Here is a 24,887-nt window from a genome sequence, read left to right as displayed (position 1 = left end):
TTGAGGACACACACCTGTACTACTCAGGTGTCACAAAAATCCCCACAAAGAACTTCACTGAAACTGAATAGAGACACAAAACGTCCTAAAAATGAAATAAAAATGACTATAAAGAGACATTAAACACCACAAAAGAGGAACTAAACCCTTCAAAGACTCAACATGTCCACAAAGGGATACAAAAATAACACAAACAGATACAAAATAATGTACAAAAGGAAAAAAACATCACAAACACACTCAACACAGCTACAAGAAGACACATAATGCCCACAAATACAAACGAAACAAATATAATGCTACATAATACTATAATGAGTCAAAGGTTCTGTTCACATCTGATTTTATCCTTTTCTGGGAAGCTGTTCCAAGCATAAAATGTCCTTAATCAAGATTCTTTTGAGACACTGATATTAGAAAATTAACAGCTTAATTGGAGAGAAGTAGTTCTTCTTCTATCTCAAAAAACGAACGCTCTCAACAATAGGACACAATATTCCTCATATGCCCACAAAGACACTCAAAACAACTACAAAGACACAAAACCTCGACAAAAACAAGCAAAAGAACAGAAAACACACTTAAAACCAAAAGAAAACCACAACACATACCTGCATGTGGATGTAAATCAGTTTGAACATGTTGGTTCCACGTTTCATCAGAAAAAAAATGAGACTAAAGTTAAAAACACACAGAATGAATGAATGAATGAATGAATGAATGGTAGTTTCAGTGTTCAGCCACCAGACAGCGCCACTAACTCATGATCCTCAGTGACTGCAGCAGGTCTGACTGTTCACCTGTCAGATATAGACACCTGTACTTACTGTATACCTGTACTTATACCCTTTTATATGCCTGTATTTATACGTATACACATAGCTGCCCATACAGGTGTACTTATACCTGTACATACTGATCTGACTGCTTGTGGTCGGACATTTATTTTTATCATAAATAACATTCTTTATTATATTATACTTACAATAATGGTAATATATAAAGCAAAATATAGAAGAAAATAAGCAAAAAAAACAGAAAAAGCATATTTAAATCAAATGCAGAAAAAAATGAGCAAAAAAATAAAATAAACAAAAAATTATATATATATATATATATATATATATATATATTATTCTTACCAAAAATACATTCTACATTTATGTTTATACTGTTTCTACTTATATTTGTATTTTGAGGTCATATTTTAATAAAGTGTTTTTGATGCTTATATATATTATATAATTATAAATTAATAATTAATTTACTATAGATTAAATTGTCTTTTTATGACAGCAATGTAGTTATTTCTTTGTAGACTTTAATTTTGCAGATTTTATCATTAAAAGTGCAAAAATAGACTTAATGGTTATAGTAAAAATAACATAAAATCCCTTATTTTAATAAATCCAGAGTGTCAGTAAACATTATTTTTATATTTATTTACATGTATTAATGTAAATCTGCGTCTCTGAGTGTCCTCATTAATTAATATTCTTGAATAAAAGGCTCTAATCTGTGCATGAAGCAGGTTATTGTTCTCCGTTAATTAGCGCTAATCCCTGCTGGGGGCGGGGCCTGTGGCTGCTGGGGGCGGGGCTGGCGGTCGCCTAGCAGCAGCGGGCTGAGTGACAGCTGAGCCGCTTAGAGCGTCAGACCGAAGCGGCGCTCAGAGGAAACAGAAGAGACCGCTGGAAAAAGAGGAGAACAGCGGGAAATCTGGGTTCTGTGGAGCTTTTACGGAGTTCAGAAAGAGTTTCTGTCCACCTGAGGAACCAGAAGACACACCTGGACCACCTGCTCAGGTAAGAAAGTGACGTCAGCTGCAGCTCAGCCTGAAAACCCCTGAATAGAGTGAGATTAGCAGCTTCAAGAGGACTGACAGAGCTGCAGAGGTGAGGTTTATCAGAGGAAATAATGTGTGAAAATGATGATGTGAGTCCTGAATAGCAAAAAGTGAAGAAACAGCAGGTCAGAAAAATATTAAAACACAGTAAACTGACAGATTAGAGCAGATTAGAGATAAAAACACTGAAAATACAAACAGAAAAACAATAAAAACATCATTTACCTTCAGTCAGAGAATCCATATTACATGATGTAACGTTTAAAACTCTTATAAATGAAGTCAACCTTAAAAATACAGCTGTTTTAAGAAGTTATTCTGCTGATTAATACAATGATTTGTGTTTATTTTTATTTTAATAGTTTTCTAACTGTAATTATATCAACAATTTACTGTTGTTTTAAAAAAAAATCCTGTTTTTTTAAACTACAGATATTGTCTAGGACAATCACAGAAAACATATATTCATATTATTGTTAATATTATTAATGTTGATGTTAAAAAACACAAAAACAAACAAAAATACTGGTCAAAACTGCATTAACTGTAAATAACATACCATAATTGAACTATTTTTCCTGTTATTAAATCGGAAACAACAAAAAAAACATTTTACAGATAGAAGACGTATATTATACTGGGTTTTTTTTACAGATTTTTTCAGCTTTGTTAAATTACAGATAATATCTAATTAAAAACATAGAAAAAAGTAATAATTTACATGTTAACTGTTTAAAAAAAAGAAGAAATAAGGGCGTAATAATAAATAATATTCACACAAAAAGTCTGTATTTTAATAGATGGTCATTTCTTCCCTGAAAATATTTTACCATAAATTAAACTTTTTTTTAACTGTATTTAAATGAGTATAAAATGTTATTACTTTGCAGATATCATGAAGTTTTTTGTCACAACAATACAAACTAAAGTTAAAACCTGTTAAAAATGGCTATAAACATCACATTTTTACAGTTATGTAAATTTATCCTTTTTTTACTTGACTTTGTTATTTAACAAAACAGTGAAAATCTGCAAAATAGCAGTAATTTTGTTCTTTTAAAAAACTGACAAATTAAAGCTAAAACCTGTTAAAAACATTAAAAGCATCACATTTTTACAGTCAACATGTAAATTAAAATACATTTTTAGTTATTTTCTGACTAATTGTTCAATATTTAGAGTTAAAAAGTACATTTGTGATGCGTGTGGATGTTTTCTGACTGCTGAGAATCACACAGATGTTGCTGGTTCCTTTGAGGATCTCTGAGAACCGATCAGCTGTTCAAACACGAGCTGAAGGTTCAGTCCTGCCGACATCATCATCATCAATCAGCTGAAAGCCTGAAAACAGAATAAATGAAAAGCAGGTCAGACAGACTCCAGGTCAATCTGTGTTTAATCCCTGATCTGTGTGATGGCATGTGACACACACACACACACACACACACACACACACACACACACACACAGTTGGGATTAAACATCAGCGTCTCCTCTCAGATTATCTTTTATCTCTCTGGATCTTTCTGTCTTTATGAGGACGTTCAGTCACCTGATGTGATCTGATTCTCACCATGAAAAAACACTAAATTAAAACATTAAATCATTAAAATCATTCAGTTCTTTTCCAAAATGACAAAAAACATCTCTAATATTACTAAAAATGTGTCCAGAATGATAAAAAGTTCTATAAAATGACTCAAGTGAAGAGGAGTCTTCAACAAAATTGTGCACACTGGAGAATTATTCTTGGTTTTCCATTAACCAAATTTGTCCAAAATTACCCAATTCTTGTCTCAAAAGACAAAAACGTCTCCAAAGTGACTCAAGATTTGTCCAAAATGACCCAAAACCTGTCCAAGCTGCCTAAACTTTTGTCCAAAATTACTCAGAATTTGTGCAACATGACAAAAACTTATCAGAAAATCATCGAGTTCTTGTCCAAAATGACAAAAAATGAATCCAAAATAAAACAAATGTTCTCTAAAACGGACTTTCTCCATCATTTCTGAGCCTCATCTCTTCATCTGGACCGACTTTAAGGGTCTGTAACTGTGGAAATATTCAGTCTGAAGGTAAAACTTTGCTTCATTAAACCGACTAAAGTCAGACACACAACAGACACACACTGGACTTGTCTGGATGCTACACAACAGTTCCTGCTGCAGATTAGAGCCCAGATGGTGGAGGATGGATTTGGAAACTGTGTGTGTCGTTGTGTTGCTCAAGTTGTGAGGACACAAGTCTGTTTATTATCATGGCCAGTGGTTGCTTTGTGTGTCTTTGTGTTGTTTTATGCCTTTTCTGATCATTTGTGGGTTTTCTTTTCATGTGTGTGACTCTTTATGGGATTTTCTCTCTAGTTGTGGTGGTTTTGTGTTGTTTTATTGTTATTTGTCTCTTTGTGGTTGTTGTGTGTCGTCTTGGTTGTTTTGTGGTTGTTTGCGTCTCTTTCCGTTTGTTTTGTTTCTCTTTGTATAACTTGGTGGTTTTGCATGTGCATTTCTAGTTGTTTTGTGTCTTTTTGTGTTGTTTTGTGTTTTTCTGTGATCATTTTGTACCTATTTCTGTTTTGTGTGTCCCCATTTCTGATGGTTTTGTGTTCTTGTCTGTGGACATTTTGTGTTCTGTGTTTTTGGTGTCTTTTTGTGGGCGTTTTGTGTGAATCTTTAGCTGTTTTGTGTGTTTTTTGTGCTGAGTTTGTCTTTATTTCTGGCTGTTTTACATCTTGTTAGTGTTTTTGTGTCAGTTTTTGTCTGTCTGTGGTCATTTTGTGTGTCTTTGTACATCTAGCAATGAGTGTGCTGTTTCCACAGAAGTGGAGGGCTCCATAGTCCACAGTGGGTTAAAATAAGCCCACAATAAGTACAAAATGAGCCCAGTGAGTCAGAATGAGCCCACGGTGAGTTAAAATGAACCCAAAGTGAGTTAAAATGATCCACAGTGAGTTAAAATGATCCACAGTGAGTTAAAATGAACCCACGGCGAGTTAAAATGAGTCCACAGTGAGTTAAAATGATCCACAGTGAGTTAAAATGAACCCACGGCGAGTTAAAATGAGTCCACAGTGAGTTAAAATGAGTCCACAGTGAGTTAAAATGAGTCCACGGTGAGTTAAAATGAGTCCACAGTGAGTTAAAATGATCCACAGTGAGTTAAAATGAGTCCACAGTGAGTTAAAATGATCCACGGTGAGTTAAAATGAGTCCACGGCGAGTTAAAATGAGTCCACGGCGAGTTAAAATGAGTCCACAGTGAGTTAAAATGATCCACAGTGAGTTAAAATGAGTCCACAGTGAGTTAAAATGATCCACAGTGAGTTAAAATGAGTCCACGGTGAGTTAAAATGAGTCCACAGTGAGTTAAAATGATCCACAGTGAATTAAAATGAGTCCACGGTGAGTTAAAATGAGTCCACGGTGAGTTAAAATGAGTCACAGTGTGTTAAATGAAGCCACCATCAGTGTGTTGAAGCTTCTTCTGAACCAACAGAAACCTGTGAATGCTGTAGTTGTGTAGTTGTGGATCTGTGTGTCGTCCTCAGTGTGTGTTTTCTGTCTCCAGGACGGCCGACCAGCAGAATGCTGCTCCACCCTGAACTCCACCTCTGAGGTAAAAACACTGCTGCTGGGAATTCTGGGAATTTCCTGCTGCGCCCTGGGAGGAGTCAACAACTACTTCCTGTTTAGTTGTTCTTCCTGAACTGGAGGACAGACACACAACCACAAACACACACAAACACAGACAATGAACACATGAATACCAACTTTCATGTTTGCGTGAATCATTTTACAAGAAGATAACAGAATATTGTGAGAGAGAGCTGGCTAATTATGGAGCTAAATTATGGGGTTTTCTAGTTAATCTGGAGCTAAGTTATGGGGTTTTCTAGTTAATCTGGAGCTAAGTTATGGTGTTTTCTAGTTCTTCTGGCCATGTTGGCTATGGCCCACAGTAGAACCCTCTGTGCTCATTTTGTTTCTTTTTTGGTCATTTTCAGTACATTTAGTGGTAATTTTTTTTCTTTGGTCATTTTGTTCCTTTTTGTGGTAGTTTTCAGTCTGTCTCACTGAGTCATTTTATGTTTTTCTGTGGTTATTTTGTGTCATTTCAGTAATTTTGTGTGCTTTTGTGGTCACGCTGTGTCTTTTTGAGGTTGTTTTGTGTGTGTTTGTGCTGAAAATGACCTCAAAGAGGTGCAAAATGATCACAAAAGGACCTAAAATGCCCACATAATAGTCTGAAAGTGACCAAAAAAGAAACAAAATGAGCACAACCAGAATCTGTGTTTCCTCCAGGTTTCCTCCCAGCAGAGCCTCTGATGATGCTCACAGGTCCAGGTGAGGCCCTGAGCCGGAACATGAAAGAACACCTGTAGCGACCGCCGGTAACCCGGGCAACATGATGGCCTCGGTGGTCGTCAGGGGCAACCGGAAGAAGTCCCTGACGCTGAGGGGAGTCGACCCGGAGACCTGCATGATCGTGTTCAAGAACCACTGGGCCCAGGTATGCAGCTCACCTGTCCACTTGTTTACCTGTCCACCTGTTTACCTATTTACCTGTCCACTTGTTTACCTGTCCACCTGTTTACCTATTTACCTGTCCACTTGTTTACCTGTCCACTTGTTTACCTGCTGCTGCTTCACCAACCAGACAAACTCTGCTGCTGAACGTCGCTCTGAATCTGATTCTGTCCTATTTTCCTTATAATGAGCAGCAGCACAGTGTGTGTGTGTGTGTGTGTGTGTGTGTGTGTGTGTGTGTGTGTGTGTTACTGACCCAGACTTTGGCCCTTAAACACAGGATCCATTTAGGACAAATCGCCCAACACCGCCGCCAAGAAAATCCTCACACACAGAGTGTACGAGTGTGTGTGTGTGTGTGTGTGTGTGTGTGTGTGTGTGTGTGTGTGTGTGTGTGTGTGTGTGTGTGTGTGTGTGTGTGTGTGTGTGTGTGTCTGAGGTCAGAGGTTAACACAAGTCTGGACAGTGAATCACATTCTTTCTGTCTCTTTTCATTCATGCTTTGATCAGCTGCAGGAAAAACCAACTGGATCCTACAAAATAACTCATATTTATTTATAATGTTTATATATTTATTAACACAAAGTTTTACCTTCATACTGTGAATATTTTTAGAGGTACAGGTCCTTGAAGTACATAGAGGTGGGTCCACATGTCACACAGATGAAATGAGGCTCAGAAATGATGAAAAAATCTATTTTAATGGACCCAGAATGCACTGTCCAGAAAGGCTAAAACTTCTCCAGTGACTCAATATTTGTCCAAAATGACCCTAAACCCGTCTGAGTGGACCAAACTTTGGCCCAAATTTGTGCAAAATTACTCAGATCTTCTCTAAAATGACAAAAATACAGCAGATAGACACATGACATTTTAGGATAAAAACACATTTGAGTTCTGATTAATACTGACCCCAGATCAGTGCAAATCAACGTAAACTCACCTCCAGCTGCTGTGTGTTCAGGTGGTGAAGATTCTGGAGAAACATGAACCGGGTCGGAGCGGTACCGGAGCTCTCAGCTTCCTCTCAGGTCACAGCAGCTCCGGAGGATCTCGTCTGGGTCCGATCCCGGCCGACGAGGCCAGCGCCGTCCAGAACTACGTGGAGCACATGTTGTTCCTGCTGATGGAGGAGGAGGCGGGCCAAGGTCAGAACACAATTACTGTCTACATATTAGAATTATATGAACAGAAGGAAGGTGATGAGGTGAACATCTAGATCATTTATTACTGTAAAACTAAGTGTAAATCTGGAAGAGGATCCAGAAATCTGCCCTCAGGAGTCACAAACTAAATCTTTACTAAACTTTATTTTCTAAAAATTGATGTTATTCTGACTTTAGCAGCAGCATAAATGTTAGCTCATACATCAAGATTTGTTTTAACTGTTTGAAGATTTTTAATTAATTTACCATTTGAGCAGCCTGTAGGACAACAGTTCTAACTTTAACTTTATTATATATTTAAATCTGTGACATAAAAATTGTGTTTAATCAGCAGGAATGACTAGCTTTAGCTTAACATAGCATAACATTGTCAGCTATAAAACAGGTCAGCTAATTAGCCTTTCAGACAGATAAATACAGAATAAAGAAACTTTATTGTTATTCTGCAGAAGTACATTTTTCTTTGCTTACCCATTATGTTACTGTATGTAATGAGATATTTATCAGAAATCCAACATTAGCAGAGCTACAGGAAAAAAATCATTGATGTCAGTGGAGGATTTCTTCCCTTACCATTTATCACGTTTTCTTATATTACAGAAAAAATAATTTGTTTTCTCTTCAATTTACTGAAGAACCCTCCATATATTCTCATTTTAATAGAACACAACAGACCAATAAAATGGTTTCAGTGATATTTAAAGTTTACTTAGTTCACGGTCGTCAGAGAAAAGACGTGGTGGAGGTCTTCTTACCCTGGTTTGTCCTCCATGTACCATCAGGAGGAGCCATGGGTCCCATCCTGGAGCTGGTGGTTCTGGAGGGGGTGATGGAGCGTCTGTTCCTGTGGAGCCTGAGGAGACAGTTCACTGAGGACATGAAGCTGGAGCAGCTGAGGATGTACCAGATGCTGCTGTCTCAGGCCCGACAGCCGCTGCTGCACCACAAACCCGTCCTCCGGCCGCTCATGATGCTGCTGGCGTCCTGCGCCGGAGCTGCAACCGGTGAGGATGTTCTCCAGATGTTCTAGCAGGAAGTTCTAACAGAGATCTAGATGGGTTCTCAGTGGGGAGTTGTTCATTGTAGTTCTCAGAATGTTCCTCCTAAAGGTTTAGAAGAGTTAAAGGATAAAAACAAAACTGTCCAAAATCAACGTCCACATCAAAAAGAGGCCGGTTAATGTTAACTAGTTACCTGGTTGGCTACCTGGTTAGCTACCTGGTTGGCTACCTGGTTGGTTACCTGGTTAGCTACCTGGTTAGCTACCTGGTTGGCTACCTGGTTGGTTACCTGGTTGGCTACCTGGTTGGTTACCTGTGGTCTCTTGCAGACAGTGGAGGTGTGGTGGAGGCGGAGCTTGTCCTCCTGTTGAATCAGCTCTGCGTCGCTCTGGTCAAAGATCCTTCAGTGCTCGAACTTTTCTTCCACACCAGTGAAGACCAAGGAGCCGCTAACTTCCTGCTCTTCTCCCTGCTTATCCCGTATACTCACAGGTAGGAATACACAGAGTTCATACAGTCACATATTCATCCATTCATCTGTCCTCCCTGCTCATCGTTTGTACTCACAGGTTGCAGTTAAGACAGCTCAGAAATTTTAACGGCATAAAATGTGGACATTTCTAGACATGCAGGAGGTCCTCGACTTACGTCAATGTAAGTCGATTTTCACCGTAAGTTGGAACTCCGACTAAAATAACCAAAGCCGTTCCGTGCATCACGATATCGATCAGTTCTTCATAAAGTCATGAATACCAACGACTTTCATGCATGTATGAATCATTTTACTAGAAGATAACAGAATATTGTAACGGACTGATGTTGTTGTTGATGTTGAGGTTTCAATGTTTATTGTTCAGTTCCAGATTTACCTGATGTCAGTGAATGTGCCATGTCTAGTTAGCTCACCTCTGATTGGCTGAGAGTCAGCAGTAGAGAGAGCTGGGAACGGTGGCTAATTCTGTAGCTAAGTTCTGGGGTTTTTGTTGCTATTTTGGAGTCCAAAAATCAGGATAAAGTCTCACTAATTCATCACAGGGTCGCTACATAATGTTGACCTGTTTTTACAACTTGACCGATGTTGGTCGGTGTTTGGCCCTGTTCCCAGTGTTTTATTCTATCTAATTTCACTTCCGACGTAACGACGAAACACCGCAGGTCGTAAACCGAGGACCCCTGTATCGTGGATGAGCTGTAGTACCTGGTTGCACCACCAGGTGGCTCTCTAATACTGTAGTGACCAGAGGATGTGGACAGTTCCATGTCAGCAGAAATTTGGCCAGTAAAGGGAACCATGACAAGTCTTCTGTGACACTTAATGACCTCCAGTAGTGCACATAATGGCTTTTTCAGCAGCCTGCTTCATCTGTAATCGAAAAAAATTAAAACTTCCTGGAAGCATCATTTCCAAGACAACGTTCAGCAGACTTTTTGCTCTACTTGGATCAGACCATCAGTATTTTAGTTTCTGTGGTGCTCAATCAGTTTTTAGAGTTCAACTAAAACAACTTATTTGCCTTTCTGTGTCCATGTATTTTAGTGTGTTTAGTGCTATATTATTGTGGCTGCAGCTAAATTCGGTTCAGAAAATATCACTAGTTGACGTGTGTATTATCAGCTTGTTAATGTTTGCTGAAAGATGGAACTTTATATGATGGGTTAATTTCTTTTAAATTTAAATTCACCAATAATCAGCCCAATATTCCAGATTGTGTTGTTCAAACAGCTTTAGATCTCAAAGAGCACATCCTGTATTAACATCATTATTGATGTCATGTTGTCTGTGTTATTAATGTTATTACTGCATGTTCAGTGTGTCGTTATGAATATTAATATCATTTGTCGTGTTGCTCCTGTCAGACAGGGTTCTGTGGGTCAACAGGCCCGAGACGCTCTGCTGCTCATCATGTCTCTGTCGGCCTCCGAACCTCGAGTCGCTCAGCACATCGCCCAGAACACCTACTTCTGTCCTGTAAGTCTGAAAAACACCGCTCACATTCTGTCAGGACAAACAGAACCTTTTTTACCCTTTTTTTCACAGCGTTGGTTAAAAATCTTACAGCTTTTGAATGTTAGGGCATTCCTTTTCTAAACATATTCTTTATTTCAGTTTGTATGTGTAAAAAATGTACTTATTAACTGTAATTTTTGATTTTTTTTCTTTTTTAATCACAGATTTCCCCTGTTTTGTTAAATTATTAACGTTCCAACTCTACAAAAGGCCCAAATTGTAATATAAATTGGTTTCTACATCATTATTTACAACATTTACTTGTAGAATTAAACTGTTTTTAAGTAGCTAAGATAAAAATGTCATTTTTTTATTATTATCTTTGTTAGTTTTCTAATGTTGTAATAGTCTAATGTTTTTTTTGAAGTTTATTTGATTATTTTTTAGAAAGTTGAACAATTTTTAAGTTTTTAATTCAAAATATTTTTACAGTTTACAAAAATCAGGATTTTAACAAAAAAATATCTATTTTCCCTGTTTCATTAAATTACAGCTAATATCCAATAAGACTTTTTTAAAAAATTCTTTTTCTTGTTTTTTTAGTTTTGTTTTGTTCACTTTATTTATTTATTTATTTTTTTTACCATTTTCTTAGGTTTTTCTTGTTTTTTTTTTTTTTTTAAATCATTTGTCTTAGGTTTTTCATTTTTGTTTAGTTTAGTTTTTTACCATTTCTTTTTTATTCTTAGGATTTTCTTTTTTTTTTTTTAGTTTTGTTTAGTTTATTTTTTTACCATTTTCTTGGGTTTTTCTTGTTTTTTTAATCATTTGTCTTGGGTTTTTCTTGGCTTTTTTTGGTGCTTTTTTAATGATTGATTTTTACCATTTCTCATGGGTTTTTCTTCATTTTTTTGCTTGATGTTTTGCTTTGTTTGTTTGTTGCTTGCTTACCAAACCAGACATACAACAGTCACCAGTGGAGCTGCAGCAGGTTAATCTTTCCTACAGTGTGTTTTAAACACGTGTTTCTCTGAATGTTTGGAAAAGAAAAGAAAGAATTAAGGAGCAGAAAAGTCTCTTTAAGAGGCTGATATTTGTGAATCAGTCGCTGTTTGAATGAATGGACTCAGTAGTTTTTTTCCTCAGCGTTATAATCTCATTACAGCAGTTATGTAACAAACTAATGAGCTCAGGCTGCTCCTCAGAGACTCAGTATGACGGATATGAGCTTCAGTGATTCTCATGTTTAACATTTTTACATCATTTTGTTTAGATTTGAGTCATTCTGGACAAATTTAAGTCAATCTTTTAAGTTTTTCAGTCATTTTGACAAAGTCCATCCATTCTTCTTCCTCTTATCCATGGTCGGGTCATGGAGGCAGCAGATGAAGCAGGTCATTCCAGATGTTCCTCCACCCAGCGACACTTTGCAGCTCTTTCTGGGGGATCCTGAGGTGTTCCCAAGCCAGATGAGATACATAATACCTCCAGGAGGTTCTGGGTCTGCCCCGGGGTCTCCTCCAAGTAGGATGTGTTCAGAAAACCTCCAAATTAAGTCTCCCTGGCGGATCTGAATCAGATGTCCAAACCAAGGACCAGCAGCTCTACTCTGAGCTCCCTCCAGATGTCTGATCTTCTCCTCCTATCTCTAAGGTTGAGTCCAGACACCCTACAGAGAAAGCTCATTTCAGACGCTTGTATCCACCATCTCATTCTTTGGGTCACTACTCAGAGCTCATGACCATAGGTGAGGGTGGGAATGGAGATGGATGGTAAACTGAGTTGAATTTTCACCACGACAGTTCAGTTCAACGCCTTCATTACTACTGACGCTGCACCAATCCTCCTGTCCATCTCTAGCTCCATTTTCTCATCACTTGTGAACAAGATCCCCAGATACTTGAACTCCTTTGCTTGGGAAGCAACTCCCCCCAACCCAGAGAGAGAAATCCATCAGTTTCCATCAGAGAACCATGGTTTCGGACTTGGAAGTTCTGATCCACATCCCCGTCGCTTCACACTCGGCTGCAAACCGCTCCAGTGCTGCTGAAGATCATGATGTGAGGAAGCCAACAGGACCACATCATCCGAGGTCCCCAAACTGGACACCCCGACTGTGCCTTGAGATCCCGTCCATGAACACCACAAACAGGACTGGAGACAAAGGGCAGCCCTGGAGTCCAACACCTACAGGAAACGTGTCTGACTTTGAGCCAAGCATATGGACACAGCTCTCACTTTGGTCGTACAGAGACCAAATGGCTCGTAACAGTGATCCTGGTACACCATACTCCTTCAGTACCCCCCACAGAACCCCTCAGGGAACACAGTTGTAGGCCTTCTCCAGATCCACAGAACACGTGGACTGGAAGGTCGAACTCCCATGAGAGCTCTGTAACAGTAAAGATCTGATCCACTGATCAACGACCAGGACAGAATCCACATTGTTCCTCCTGAATCTGAGGTTCAACAATTGGTCGGATTCTGAATCATTCTTAGTCTGGTATCTCCCCCAGGACCAGCTTGTTTTTGGTCCCCTACCAGGACAACATGTCTCCCAGGACCACAGAAACACTCAAACCACTCCTCCATAAGGTGCAGGGGGATTTTGACCAAGTATTAAGTGGTTTGTCATAAATAACAAGGCTTTTTCAACTATTTTTGTGTCATTCTAAACAATTTTCAGTCACTTGGGACAAGTTCTGCATCGTTTTCAACAGATTTTGCGTCATTGTTCAGCTTTTAGTCCTCTGGTTTGAGTCATTTTGGGCTGAAACTTGGAAAAAATAAAGCCCTCAATGTCAGTGAAGGTGTGCGTGTCGGCCATGTTGGATCCATCACTGCCAGTTTCTGCTTCATGAGAGAAAAAACACTGCAGCATGTGACACCTGTGTGTGTGTATGTGTCAGATTTAAGCCCATGTGACCACCCTCTGACCTCAATCTTAATGTGTCGAGGAGATTAGTAACTCAGTGTGTGATTGGCTGCTGCTCAGAGGGGGGATTAGTAAGTCTGCACCTGATTGGCCGGCTGCCTGCAGCTGTTGATGCTGCTGTTTGGACTGATGTTGATCAGGAGCTCTGTCCTTTTCATCCTCCTGTCTCTTTATTCTGGGTCAGTCTGGTCGTTTCAGACAGCAGTGTTTCTGCATTATCGCAGATCCTGTTCACAGTTTAGTGAAACTAAGTTCTGTAAAATATTTTGGCTGAATTTAGAGAATTTCATCTGTTTTTAGAGCTGAGAATGTTTGTATTTTCACTCTCTAAAAAGCCGGTGAAGACATTTAAAAGGTGCAATATCTCCACAAATGAAGCTTACAGACACATTCTGATGATGTTAGAGCCTCAAAAGTTGGTGAAATGTCGACCAAAGACTGTATTTTAGTAGAAATATGGATCCATTCAAATATATATTTACACTTACAGGAACTTTCTAAGGCCACAATACCACTCTGGCTTGATAATTTTGTACTTTTTTCCATTTTTAAGAACCAATAATATAACATTTGTCTGTGATCAGCAATTTTTCCTTTATTGTTTAAATGATTTATGTCATCTAGGATCAATTTATGACAAATTATGAATAATTTTTAACTATTTTGTGTAATTTTATTTAGATTATCACATTTTCAAGCAATTTGGGAGAAATTTTTCCTTTTCCTTCTTTCAACAATTTTGCTTTGTTTTGTACAGCTGTAGTCACAGAAGTTTATGACGTTTTTGCTTTGGAAAAAAATCAAGTTATTTTGAACGATTTTGATTAGTTTAAGACAAGTTTGGACTGATGTTTGAGTCATTTTCAACAACTTTCATGACAATTTGGACAAAGAAAAATGAACCACAGTGAGTAAAACGAGGAGGTTGATGAGGTGTTTGTCTGCTGCAGGTTCTGGCCACAGGTCTGTCTGGTCTCTACTCGTCTCTTCCGGCCCGACTGCAGGTTTACAGCGAGGACTGGCACTGTCTGGACCGGGCCGACTGGCAGCAGGTAGCACAGTTAGCAGCTAGCATGCTAACATTTAGCTGCTGTCACTTCTATGATCACTGCTGTTTCCTGTGTTAGCGTAGTAATTAGCTATAAACAGTACTATTAAAATTCGGGGTCATAAACATAAAGTTTCAGACAGATTTAAAATTTTAACTTGAATTTGTCCAAGACTGGACCGGGCCGACTGGCAGCAGGTAGCACAGTTAGCAGCTAGCATGCTAACATTTAGCTGCCGTCACTTCTATGATCACTGCTGTTTCCTGTGTTAGCGTAGTAATTAGCTATAAACAGTGCTATTAAAATTCAGGGGTCATAAACATAAAGTTTTTAGATAGATTTAAATTTTAATTTGTTCAAAATTTTATGGATGTTAGAGAATAGTACAAAGTAGTAGTGCAAAAATTTTTTAGTTCACTTATGGCATTTTAAATGTGTCATACTGCAAAGAATATAACGTTTTCAATCATTTTAGACAAGTTTGACTAATTTCGGAAAAATTTAAACTAATTTTAGACAAATTCTAAATTACTTTTTGCAATAGCTGCATCACTCTGTGTGGGCTTTGAGTCATTTTGTACCAGTTTAATTCATTTTCAAATTATTGACAAAAATCTTTCTGTCAGTTTAAACAAATACGAGGCATTTTCAACAATTTTGCCATCATTTTGTACAGACTGTGTGATTTTGGACAATTTTAAAATCATTTTGGACAATTGCTGAGTCATTTTCAAAATGTTTTGAACATATTTTGAGCATTGTGGATACTTTTGAGTCATTTTTGAAAATGATGCATCATTGACAGTGATTTTGATGTCACTTTGGACAAGTTTCAAGTCATTTCAAACACATTTTGTAAATTAAATTATGAAATTAGTCTTACCTGGTGTTTGCATCAACAGGTTCCAGCTCTCGTCCACTTTCTGCACTCGCTGGAGTTCTGCAGCGCTGTAACCAAGGTAACCACACAAACATAATAAACATTAACACAGATTTTAATCTGCGTTAATGTTATGATAATAATGACCATTAGTACAGATATTAGTCATAATAATGAACATTAATAACATGCTGTATCTTCACTGTATCTCAGGTGGCTCATCCGTCCATCCGCTCACAGCTGCTCAGTTACATCTACAACGGCTTCCTGGTACCTGTACTCGCTCCAGCTCTGCACAAGGTGGCGCTCCTGTTCACTACAGTACTACTATACTGTACTGCTATAGTACTGCTGTACTCTTTATCTCCAGTAACTTTATTTGACAGAGCAAAGTTTTACCTTCATACTATGAATATTTTCAGTTACAGACCCTTGAAGTCCACAGAGGTGGGTCCAGGTTTCACACTGATGAAGTGATGAGGCTCAGAAATGATGGAAAAAGTCCATTTTAATGGACCTTCTCCATCATTGACTTCATCAGCATGAACTTTGGGTCTGTAACTCTGAATATATTCATAGTATGAAGGTAAAACTTTGCCAGAACCCACTGACTTCCTGTCTGCTGTGGTCTGTCCGTCAGCTGACCGTGGAGGAGGTGATGACCACCACGGCGTACCTGGATCTGTTCCTCCGCTCCGTCTCTGAACCGGCCCTCCTACAGACCTTCCTCTCCTTCATCCTGCTGCACAGACACGACAACGTGCACATCCTGGACACGCTGGTCAGCAGAGTGAACACACCTTTCCAGGTAAGATCGTTACCGTTGCCCTCAGCTTCAGGCCCCCAGATGTCCGTCGTCCAATCAGCTGCTGTCTCTGTCCTCAGTTAGGGACGGTGTCTCTGGCTCTGTTCAGGACTCTGATCGGACTCTTCTGTGAGGACGTGATGCTGCAGCTGGTCTTCAGGTCGGTCCACTGGTTTATACACGCATACAAAGACATATTTAGCATTTTATGAGTTTAATTAACATTAATTTGTAGAAATAATCTGTTTTCATGTTGATATGAAATTGTCTTTTTTTGTAAAATTAATTAAATTCACCATGAATTAGTGTCAAAAAGCCAAAAAAGGGAACATTTTGGAGGCTAGGTTCCAACAGCAACACGACAAATGACAAAAGTCAGGCAAAAAAAACAACACAAGAAAAAATGCAAATTTTGAAAATTTCTCTGCTGTGGGATCAAGGACTTGAAACAAATCTAAAAATGACTAAAAATATGTTCAGAATGACCCAAAATGTGTCTGAAACGACTCAAACTTGACTCAAGGTTTGTGTAAAACAACTTCAGAGTTGCACAAAGTTACTAAAACCGTTTTTAAATGACTTGAAGCTTTTCCAGACGACTTAAAAACAAAAGCTGCCTAAGCTTGCCTTACTGAACTCAGAATTTGATCCAAAACTTTGTTTTTGTGCTATTTCCTTTGCTGTACCACTGCTGATGAAGAGCTTGAAATCTAAAATGATAAAAGATTTCTGAAACGGCCTAAAATTTGTCCAAAATCATCCAAAACTTGTACAAAACTACTCAAACTTCACCAAAATATTAAAATTTGTGCAAAATGATTTGAAACTTCTCTATAATGATGCAAAAAATGTTGAAAATGACCCAGAAATTGTTTTTTGACTGTTCCCCCTCACTGCTGTACCACAATAAAACAATAAAAGATAATGTTATTCTATATTCATTAAGAGGAAGAAGTTACTCTGCAGATGAGATGGAAATTGTCCAACTGGAACCACTTTTAGTCCAGTCAGTTAATTCGTGTTTAAACCGGCTCAGTATGAACATGGAGCTCTACCTGTAGTTCTGCTACCTGTCCTGAGGCTACCTCAGTCCTGAGGCGCTGTGTGTCTCCTCAGGTATCTGCTCCCCTGCAGCCACCTGAGCAGGAGGCAGCGCTGCTCCCTGCAGCAGACTGACTGCTACTCCTGCAGCGCCTCCTCCCTGCTGCTGCTGCTGCCCTCCTGGTGTCCGGTTCACCTGCACAGCAGCAGCCAATCAGAGCACGTCCACTGGCCCCGGGCAGCAGGTGAGTGCAGGTGACTCAGCACAGGTGATCCTCCTCCAGCTCGTCCTGACTGCAGCTCTCTGTGCCTCAGATCTGTCGGTGTCGGACAGCGTCGCCTACTGCCGAGGCTCAGACTTCCTCATGGATGTGAACTACCTGCATTACCTGTGGGACGCCCGGCAGGCCATCAGCACCTCATACAGGTGAGTCTTCACCTGCTGCAAGAGCCCGTTTCACTGCAACAGAGTCCTGCACCGCTATGGGAATGTCTCCTGTCTGCTAGAATGAAGGAAAATTAAAAATTGACTCTCTTTGACAATTTTATTTAGAAAACCTGCTCAAAATGACACAAAAAGGCTGAAATTCACTCAGAATTTGTCCAGTGTGAGTCAAAACTTGTCCAAAATTACAAAAAATGGCCAAAATGAAACAAAAAATCATTGAAAGTGACATAGAATGTATCCAGAATTACTCAAGATTTGTCCAAAACAACTTCCAATTGTTCAAAATTTCTCAATTTGGTCCAACAGGACTAAAACATGAACAGAATTAAAACTGTTTTTGCCCCAAACGACTTAAAACCAGATAGATAGATTCTCACAGAGACATGATGATGCAGTAAACTACCTTAGTAACGTGGAATCAAACCATCTTCAGACTGTAACAGGTTCAGTGTGTTGGAGTGACACCTGCTGGACAAACTGCAGTACTACACCTGTAGGATCAAACAGAGGAGCTGATAAAAACAAACGCTGACTGACTCACTGATGTGGTTGTTTGTCATAGAAGCATTAAAGGTTTCACTTTACAACCACAGTGATCAGAAGTCAAGAGTTCAATCAGTGTAGGGCTTATGTTGATCTTCATTATTAGTAATCACGGAGACTTAGACCCAATAAGTAGAACTGGCATCTATTTGTGGCAAAAATCCTGGCATCGTTTTCTTGGAACATGTCCATGCCATCAGGGAAGAAAAACTCCACTCACCACCATCCTTCAGGTTTTAATGATGCGTTGGACGGTTCTTAACCTGATTTTAGTCGTTTCATCTCCTCAGTTGTTTTCTTTGTTGATGCAGGCCAATAATTTGACCCTTCTGAGACAGATTAACATCCTTTCCATGACCACAGGATATGTCTTCCAACATTTAAGAAATGAGAAGCTCCTCACTGCATCAGCTAGGGATAAATAAGTTGTTGTCATCACTGCAGTAATGATCCAATGGGAAGCTCCTACCTATCTGCTTGGTTAAATCCAGATGGTGACTCTTTTTTTGGCCAGGCAGTGTACATTCATTACCTTCAGTTTGATGTTGTGGTTTGTCTTCAGGGCGTGTCGGTACTGGTCGGCTCCGTACGATGGCGTGGATCCTCCTCCTCAGCAGTACCGATCGGACACACCGGGGGACGACTTGGACGAGGAGGAGGAGGAGCTTGTCCAGCGAGTGAAGAGTGACTCCATCTGCTCTCTGGTTTTAACTCCTCCCCCATCAGCCGTCTCCCCGACGCCGTCCTCCTCCGATACCATCTCCACCGGAAACCAGGCCGGCAGAACCAGCTCTGCTCTGGAGCTGGAGTGGGATGACATCTTTGCAGACGAGGATTCATCGGCGGTGATAAACATGGCGCTGGCGAACGGCGTGGAGGGCGACAGGTTCATGGTTTCACCTGCTCCTCCACCGCTGCTTCCTCGACACATCCAGGAAATGAGACGCAACGCGACCAGGCTGGTTCACGGCGCCTACGTGGAGGAATCAGAGTTTCAGGACGACGTTCTCGTCTATGACCTCGTCGCTCAAAAAGACACCAAGGCGGCCATTTTGGAGCGGATCATGGCGGCAAATCGTCGAGCCCGTGGAAGCATCTCAAAAGGCCAGCGAGTGTCAGCGACAACAACGTTTCCATCGACGGGGAGGACGGTGACGGAAACAGTCAACAGCATCATGTCGTCCCGGAGGAGGAGCGAGGACTACGATCAGGAGGCGAGGAGGAGGAGCGAGGACTGTGGACGGGACACCAGGAGAACCAAGGAGGACGGAGATCCCGAGGTAAAGAGGACAGATGGACCAACAGAACCAGCAGCAGAACCAGCAGGACGTCAGAACTTCACCAACGGTTTCTATGTAAAGAATCACATCATCGACGAATGTGATGATCCTGATGAAGGAAACAAGACGTTTCAACCAAACTGTGCCCTGGGCGACTGTCCTAATCACAATCACACAACACAGCAGCAACAACACAACACACAACACCACACCTCACATTTAGCGACAAACCCACTGTCCAATGGCCATGCTGAATCCGAGTCATGTGACCTTACAGTTACCAATGCCAAGTCTCCCAGTCTGCCTGACAACACAGTCGCTAGCAGCAGCAACTTCCTGTCCCAGTACCATGAGCTCATGCTCTCTTTAGGGGTGGAGCCAGACTGTGATGACATCACAGATGACATCAGCAGGTTCAGGAAGCGCGTCCGAGCGCTGCGTCAGAAACTCGTAGAGGACGAGGAGGAGCTGAGCGCTGACTTTGGTTTCAGCTCATCATGGGAAGATGCAGAGGAGGAAGAAGAGGAGATGGAGGAGGAAGAGGAGGAGGAGCGCATGAAGAGCAGCAGCAGGAAACATGGAGTTCCATTTACAGGTAAGAACGAGCTTTAATGTTCTGTAGAGCATCAAATGTCCTGATCAAGGATCTCCACCCCAGGTATGATCTGAAATATTTAATATTTAGTCCCAATCTGATGCCATTCTCCTGATAATACACACTTCAAGAACATTAAAGTTACTAAAATCAACCAAAACATTTACAAAAAGACTCAAAATTTGGCCCAAATGATTTGTAACTTTGGACAAAAAAAGGTCAAAATGCCTTTGAAATTGTCCAAAATGACTGGGAATGTCCAAATGGTCAAAAATGTCCTAAATTCCCGAATTTGTTCAGAATGACTTACCATAATCAGGCCAACTTAAAACTTGTACACAATGAACTATAAGCTGCCCATAATGATTCAGTTTTATCCAGAATAACTCTAAAACGACAAAAAACAACTTGAAACTTGTCCAGGATGTCAAAACATCCAAAGTTACTGAAGTTTTGCCACAAATGATTCAGAACTTGAATAAAATGACTCAGTAATAACAAAAATGTCCAAATGACCTCAAGCGTGTCCTGAAATGAAACGAAAATCTAAAATTACTTCAGACTTGCCCCACAGGATTTAGAAATGGTACAAAAGGGCAAAGAATCTCCAGAAGTACAAGAAAAATGTCCAAAATGACTTGAAAGTTGTCTTGAACAACTATAAATTGTCCAAAATGAACCGTATTGGAGTGAGAAGGCTATAAAATGTGCTTCTTATGTCTCTATGGATCATGCTAATATGCTAACAAAAAGCGGATCTACAAACTCATTGAAGCCCAAAAACCAGAGCATGGATTCTCACATCTGGAAGCATTAATTTGCATTTTGAATGAAAAGTAAAGCATGGCTGTAAATACTGAGATGTTCTGAGGTTATTGTAGTTTAAAACAGTGCTGCTCTCCACCACATGCTCCCTTAACTCACACTGACATGTAGTTTCCCATCATGCCTCAGGTCCGTTCATCAGCGTCCTGTTGTCGCGGCTGGAGAACCTTCTGGAGAACTCGATCGCTGTGAACCTGCTGGTGACGGGAATTCTGGCCCAGCTGGCTTCGTACCCACAACCTCTGCTCAGGTCCTTCCTGCTCTGCACCGACCAGCACCACCAGCCCAACGTCCGAACCCTGTACCAGGTAGAGTCCACACTCACCTCCGAGTTCCTTCTGGTTCCATCGGTCAGACCTGGAGATGATAACGTGAACTTTATTCCCGTGCAGGTGCTGGTGTCGGTGCACGCTCAGATCGAACGCTACGTAGCAGCCAGACCGGACTATCCTGCTCTGCTCACTGAGGCCTGGAGGTTCCTGTTGGCCAAAGACCAGGACGGCAAATTTAGAGGTTCATGAACGCACAACAAGATATGAAATCACACAGAGTAAAGTTAAAGAGCAGCAGTAATTTTAAAAATAGCAGCTATAGAAGCAGGAGATCATAAAAACTCAGAGTGTAAATATAAAGTACCAGACAGGAAACAGTCCTGCACAGAACTGTTGGTTTACAGTTTGGTTTTTGTGGATGAAACGTTAGAGGTACTGGACAGACCGGGTGGTTCTTCATGGTTCTAGATAATGCTAAGCTAATGCTAAGCTAATAACAGATGTTAACAGTGCTGTATTCTCATCAAGCAGATTTGACCCACTGCAGGAGCTTGTGGATTGGTTTCTACGCATTCTGACCACATGAACCGTCCCTCTAGAACCTCTTTAAGGGAACAAAGGTTCCTACTTCAGGGAACGTACTTCTGAGTGGTCCTGAAATGCTGCCATGGTAGCTTCAGTGCTGTTTGGTTAATTTTGGAGACAAATGCAGTTCTTTCTGTCCTCTTGATCGGTGATTCCTTCAGCAGGAACTCGGAGCAGAAACAGTCCCAGAATCCTTTCTTTTAGTCTTCATGTTTCCACTCTAGGATCAAAACAAACAGTAGTTACTGAATGTAACTCCGGTTCGATGCAGGAAACAGAACAATGGAGAGTTTGTCTGCTAGAATATGTCAAGAACTTAATGTTGTTGATGGTGATGGTACAGAGGAGAAGAAGTTGCTTGATGAAAAACAAACCTCTGTTTTGTTTCTCAGGTAAAACTGAAGCTGTTAGAGTGGAAACAGAAGGACTGAAGGATGATTAGGAGGTTGATCACGCAGTCATTCAGTTTGTCTCTGCTCCACGTTCCTGCAGCAGAAATGTGAAGAGTTTCAAGAAGTTTTGTCTGATCAAATCTGAATACAAAAGTCTTTCTAGCGTTTCAGAGTAGGTAACCTTCAAGGTGTATCTTAAAGCCAGCTGTAGAGCAGGGCCTTCTGCATCACTGTTGGTTAATTAAAGTCATTGTAAAGGTGTAGAAGAGAACCAGACCTCAGTTCCTCTTGTCCATGTGTCCTCAGAGAGCCTCCAGTCTCAGGGAGGAGACCTCATCCTGGATCCATCTCTTCCTAACGGATTGGTGAAGAACGCTCTGGCTCTGCCTCCCCTCAGCGTCCTGCCTCCGTGTCCCAGCATCCCCCCTCAGGCCAAGAGCCGAGTGTTCGCCATCGTCCTGTTCGCCGAGTTCCTGAAGGAAATGGCCGCCATCGCCCAGGAGCACAGCATCGCCCTCGACTGGTCCGCCAAGGAATCACATCAGCATGGCCGTGCTTCATTTTCCTGTGAAGAATCTCCTTCAGGAAAACCATCTCTCTGAAGAAAACCAGCTCATCACATGGAGGCTTCATCAGGAACCCGCTGTGTCTTATTTTAAACCAGTGTGCAGTCTTTTAGCGGCACAGAAATGGAGTTACGTCCAGCAACTACTACGACTACTAGACTTAAACATTTCTACAATTACAAACATTGTTCAAAATCACTTTTATTATTGTTGTATTTTTGATTATTACTGGCTTTCTATTAGTCATTTTTATCTGTTATAATTTTTATTGTCATATACATTCACACATTTAGAATAAAATTAAGTTTTCCTCAAGGTTCTAAGGTTGAAAACTGAGGCTAAAAGGCGTCCAGACACCAAGACGTCCTGATGAAGCGTCTGTAGTGACAGTTAGCAGTGACAGCAGGATGCTAAAATCCAAGCACAAAAAGGATCATTTAACTTTTGTTTTATTTACAATACAACGTTGTTTAATGCAATAATTTATCTGCTCATTCTGTATATATTCCTGGCAGCACTTGAACCTGTTTGTCCACATGTGAATATTTATAAAAATGACTGGAAGGAGATTATTCTGAACCAACATGAAGTTTTCTATGCATTTGCTGGAGGTGGTTTTCTAGAAAGTTTTCTTAGATTTTTTTGCACTAAATTGTCTGTGTGTGTAAAGTTTGACGTCCAGTTAAAAAGCAGAGAATCGGACTTTAATTGAACAGAACCTGCTGCTCAGGATGAGAAACATAATGCAGAAAATAGTGAGAAACTAACCTTAATAAATACACTGAAGTGACTTTAAAGACTCCAAATTAACCAAAATATTAGAGACAACTGCTGCTTGATTTCAGGTGAATCAGCCACCAGCTGCCTGAGAGAGTCAACTCAAAATTCAATGATATTTGAAAAGAAATATGTCAAAATGCTGATGTAGAAAAGCTGTACTTTTAGTTTCAAAGCTAAAAAAAGAAGATCAGCAGCAGTTACTTTTCCATCAAAGCGAGATTTTAATTTTAATTCTGTAGATATATTTCTTTGTTCTTATAGAAGGAGGTGATTATTTCTTTCCGATGTCACGGTGTCCTACAGTTCTTTGTTTCTGCTTAAATCACAAAGAAACTGATGTGATTATTTGTGGCTGAATATTTGTGGTTATCAGCTCTTCATTTCATTTATTTATGATTCTTGTTTTATGTCTGAGTAAATCTAGAAAAGCTGTTCTGCCTCCATAAGAGCAGCTACTTTTACAGCATTTTGAAAGCAGATTTTGTTGAGATTTTAATGCTGAAAATCAAACAGTGTCAAACAGAATATGAGCTCAAGGTGTTTTCATGGAGAAATGACGAAGCCTTACTTCAAATGACGGAGACGTTTGTGCAATAAAAGACTCAGAAACAGCGGATTGTTGTTTCACGGGCAAGTAGTGATGTCGATTTCTCTCTTTTAAATGTCTGTTCGTGTGTGATTTATTGCTCTTAACATGACATTTTGTTGCTACTTTTGTCTTGTAAACTCATCAGATCGTTGGCGCAGATACGAGCTGACTTTTTCCCTTCACATCTTGAAGAGGAAACAGATTCTGTCTGGGTGTGAAGATGTGGTCAGACTAAAACCACAGCAGCAGCTTCTCTGTAAACTGTGTTTCCATGATGGTTTTACAGGACGAACTGACCCCATTAGCTCAAACTGGGACTATCTTTTTGTTTTCTACTGTCTTTCCTCTTTTCTTTGGGAATAAATTATTGCCAAGATGATGTGGAAACTAACAGAAAGATCATAAAATATGCTGCAGATTGTCATGTTTGTTTCTTCCTCTTTGTGTGTTTTCTACAGTTTGTTGTTTGTCTGACGCATTAATTAAAAGAGTCCTGAAGAACCATGAACTTCAGTTATGTACAGATACCAAACAGCATCATCATTTTAACCAGTGAGAACCTTCGACAGACACAGACTTAGTTACTTTGAGAAACAAACAATCTGCTGCTGTGGAACACAGTGGTTTGTTAGTTTCGTTCTTAGTTTCTTGAACAAAGCAGTCTATCCTGAGACAAACCAACAGCAGCTTCGGACAATTGCAAACTCTTCAACAGGTTTGAAGTTTTTGAGCCAACGTTTGAAGAAGAAGACAAAGAAGAAGAAGACGACGAAGAAGAATATGACGATGGTGGTGATGAAGGTTTACCTCCTGATCTG

The 24,887-nt window shown here is 40.0% G+C and overlaps 1 protein-coding gene across 1 annotated transcript; it reads left to right on the top strand.

Moving 5' to 3' along the window:
• Positions 1 to 1,680: 1,680 nt before the first annotated feature.
• Positions 1,681 to 24,493, top strand: LOC110964725 (FHF complex subunit HOOK interacting protein 1A-like). The gene is made up of 18 exons (XM_051944078.1): positions 1,681 to 1,805; positions 5,411 to 5,458; positions 6,145 to 6,352; positions 7,334 to 7,517; positions 8,318 to 8,539; positions 8,866 to 9,028; positions 10,394 to 10,505; positions 14,370 to 14,471; positions 15,371 to 15,427; positions 15,562 to 15,648; positions 15,989 to 16,156; positions 16,234 to 16,313; positions 17,270 to 17,439; positions 17,510 to 17,621; positions 18,748 to 20,060; positions 21,015 to 21,193; positions 21,278 to 21,398; positions 22,441 to 24,493. The coding sequence occupies exons 3-18, from the start codon at positions 6,248 to 6,250 to the stop codon at positions 22,734 to 22,736; spliced, it is 3,471 nt and encodes a 1,156-aa protein (XP_051800038.1). The 5' UTR covers positions 1,681 to 1,805; positions 5,411 to 5,458; positions 6,145 to 6,247; the 3' UTR covers positions 22,737 to 24,493.
• Positions 24,494 to 24,887: the final 394 nt, after the last annotated feature.

Source organism: Acanthochromis polyacanthus, chromosome 23 (genome assembly GCF_021347895.1).
Source record: "Acanthochromis polyacanthus isolate Apoly-LR-REF ecotype Palm Island chromosome 23, KAUST_Apoly_ChrSc, whole genome shotgun sequence".
Lineage (NCBI taxonomy): Eukaryota > Metazoa > Chordata > Actinopteri > Pomacentridae > Acanthochromis > Acanthochromis polyacanthus.
The sequence above is the reverse complement of the archived record's forward strand: the minus strand, read 5'-3'. Positions and strand labels throughout refer to the sequence as shown.

Coding starts and splice junctions, on each gene's coding strand:
- LOC110964725 (XM_051944078.1), top strand. CDS start 6,248: ATGATGGCCTCGGTGGTCGTCAGGGGCAACCGGAAGAAGTCCCTGACG. Junction 10,506..14,369: donor AGAACACCTACTTCTGTCCT/GTAAGTCTGAAA, acceptor TGTCTGCTGCAG/GTTCTGGCCACAGGTCTGTC. Junction 16,314..17,269: donor ATGCTGCAGCTGGTCTTCAG/GTCGGTCCACTG, acceptor GTGTCTCCTCAG/GTATCTGCTCCCCTGCAGCC.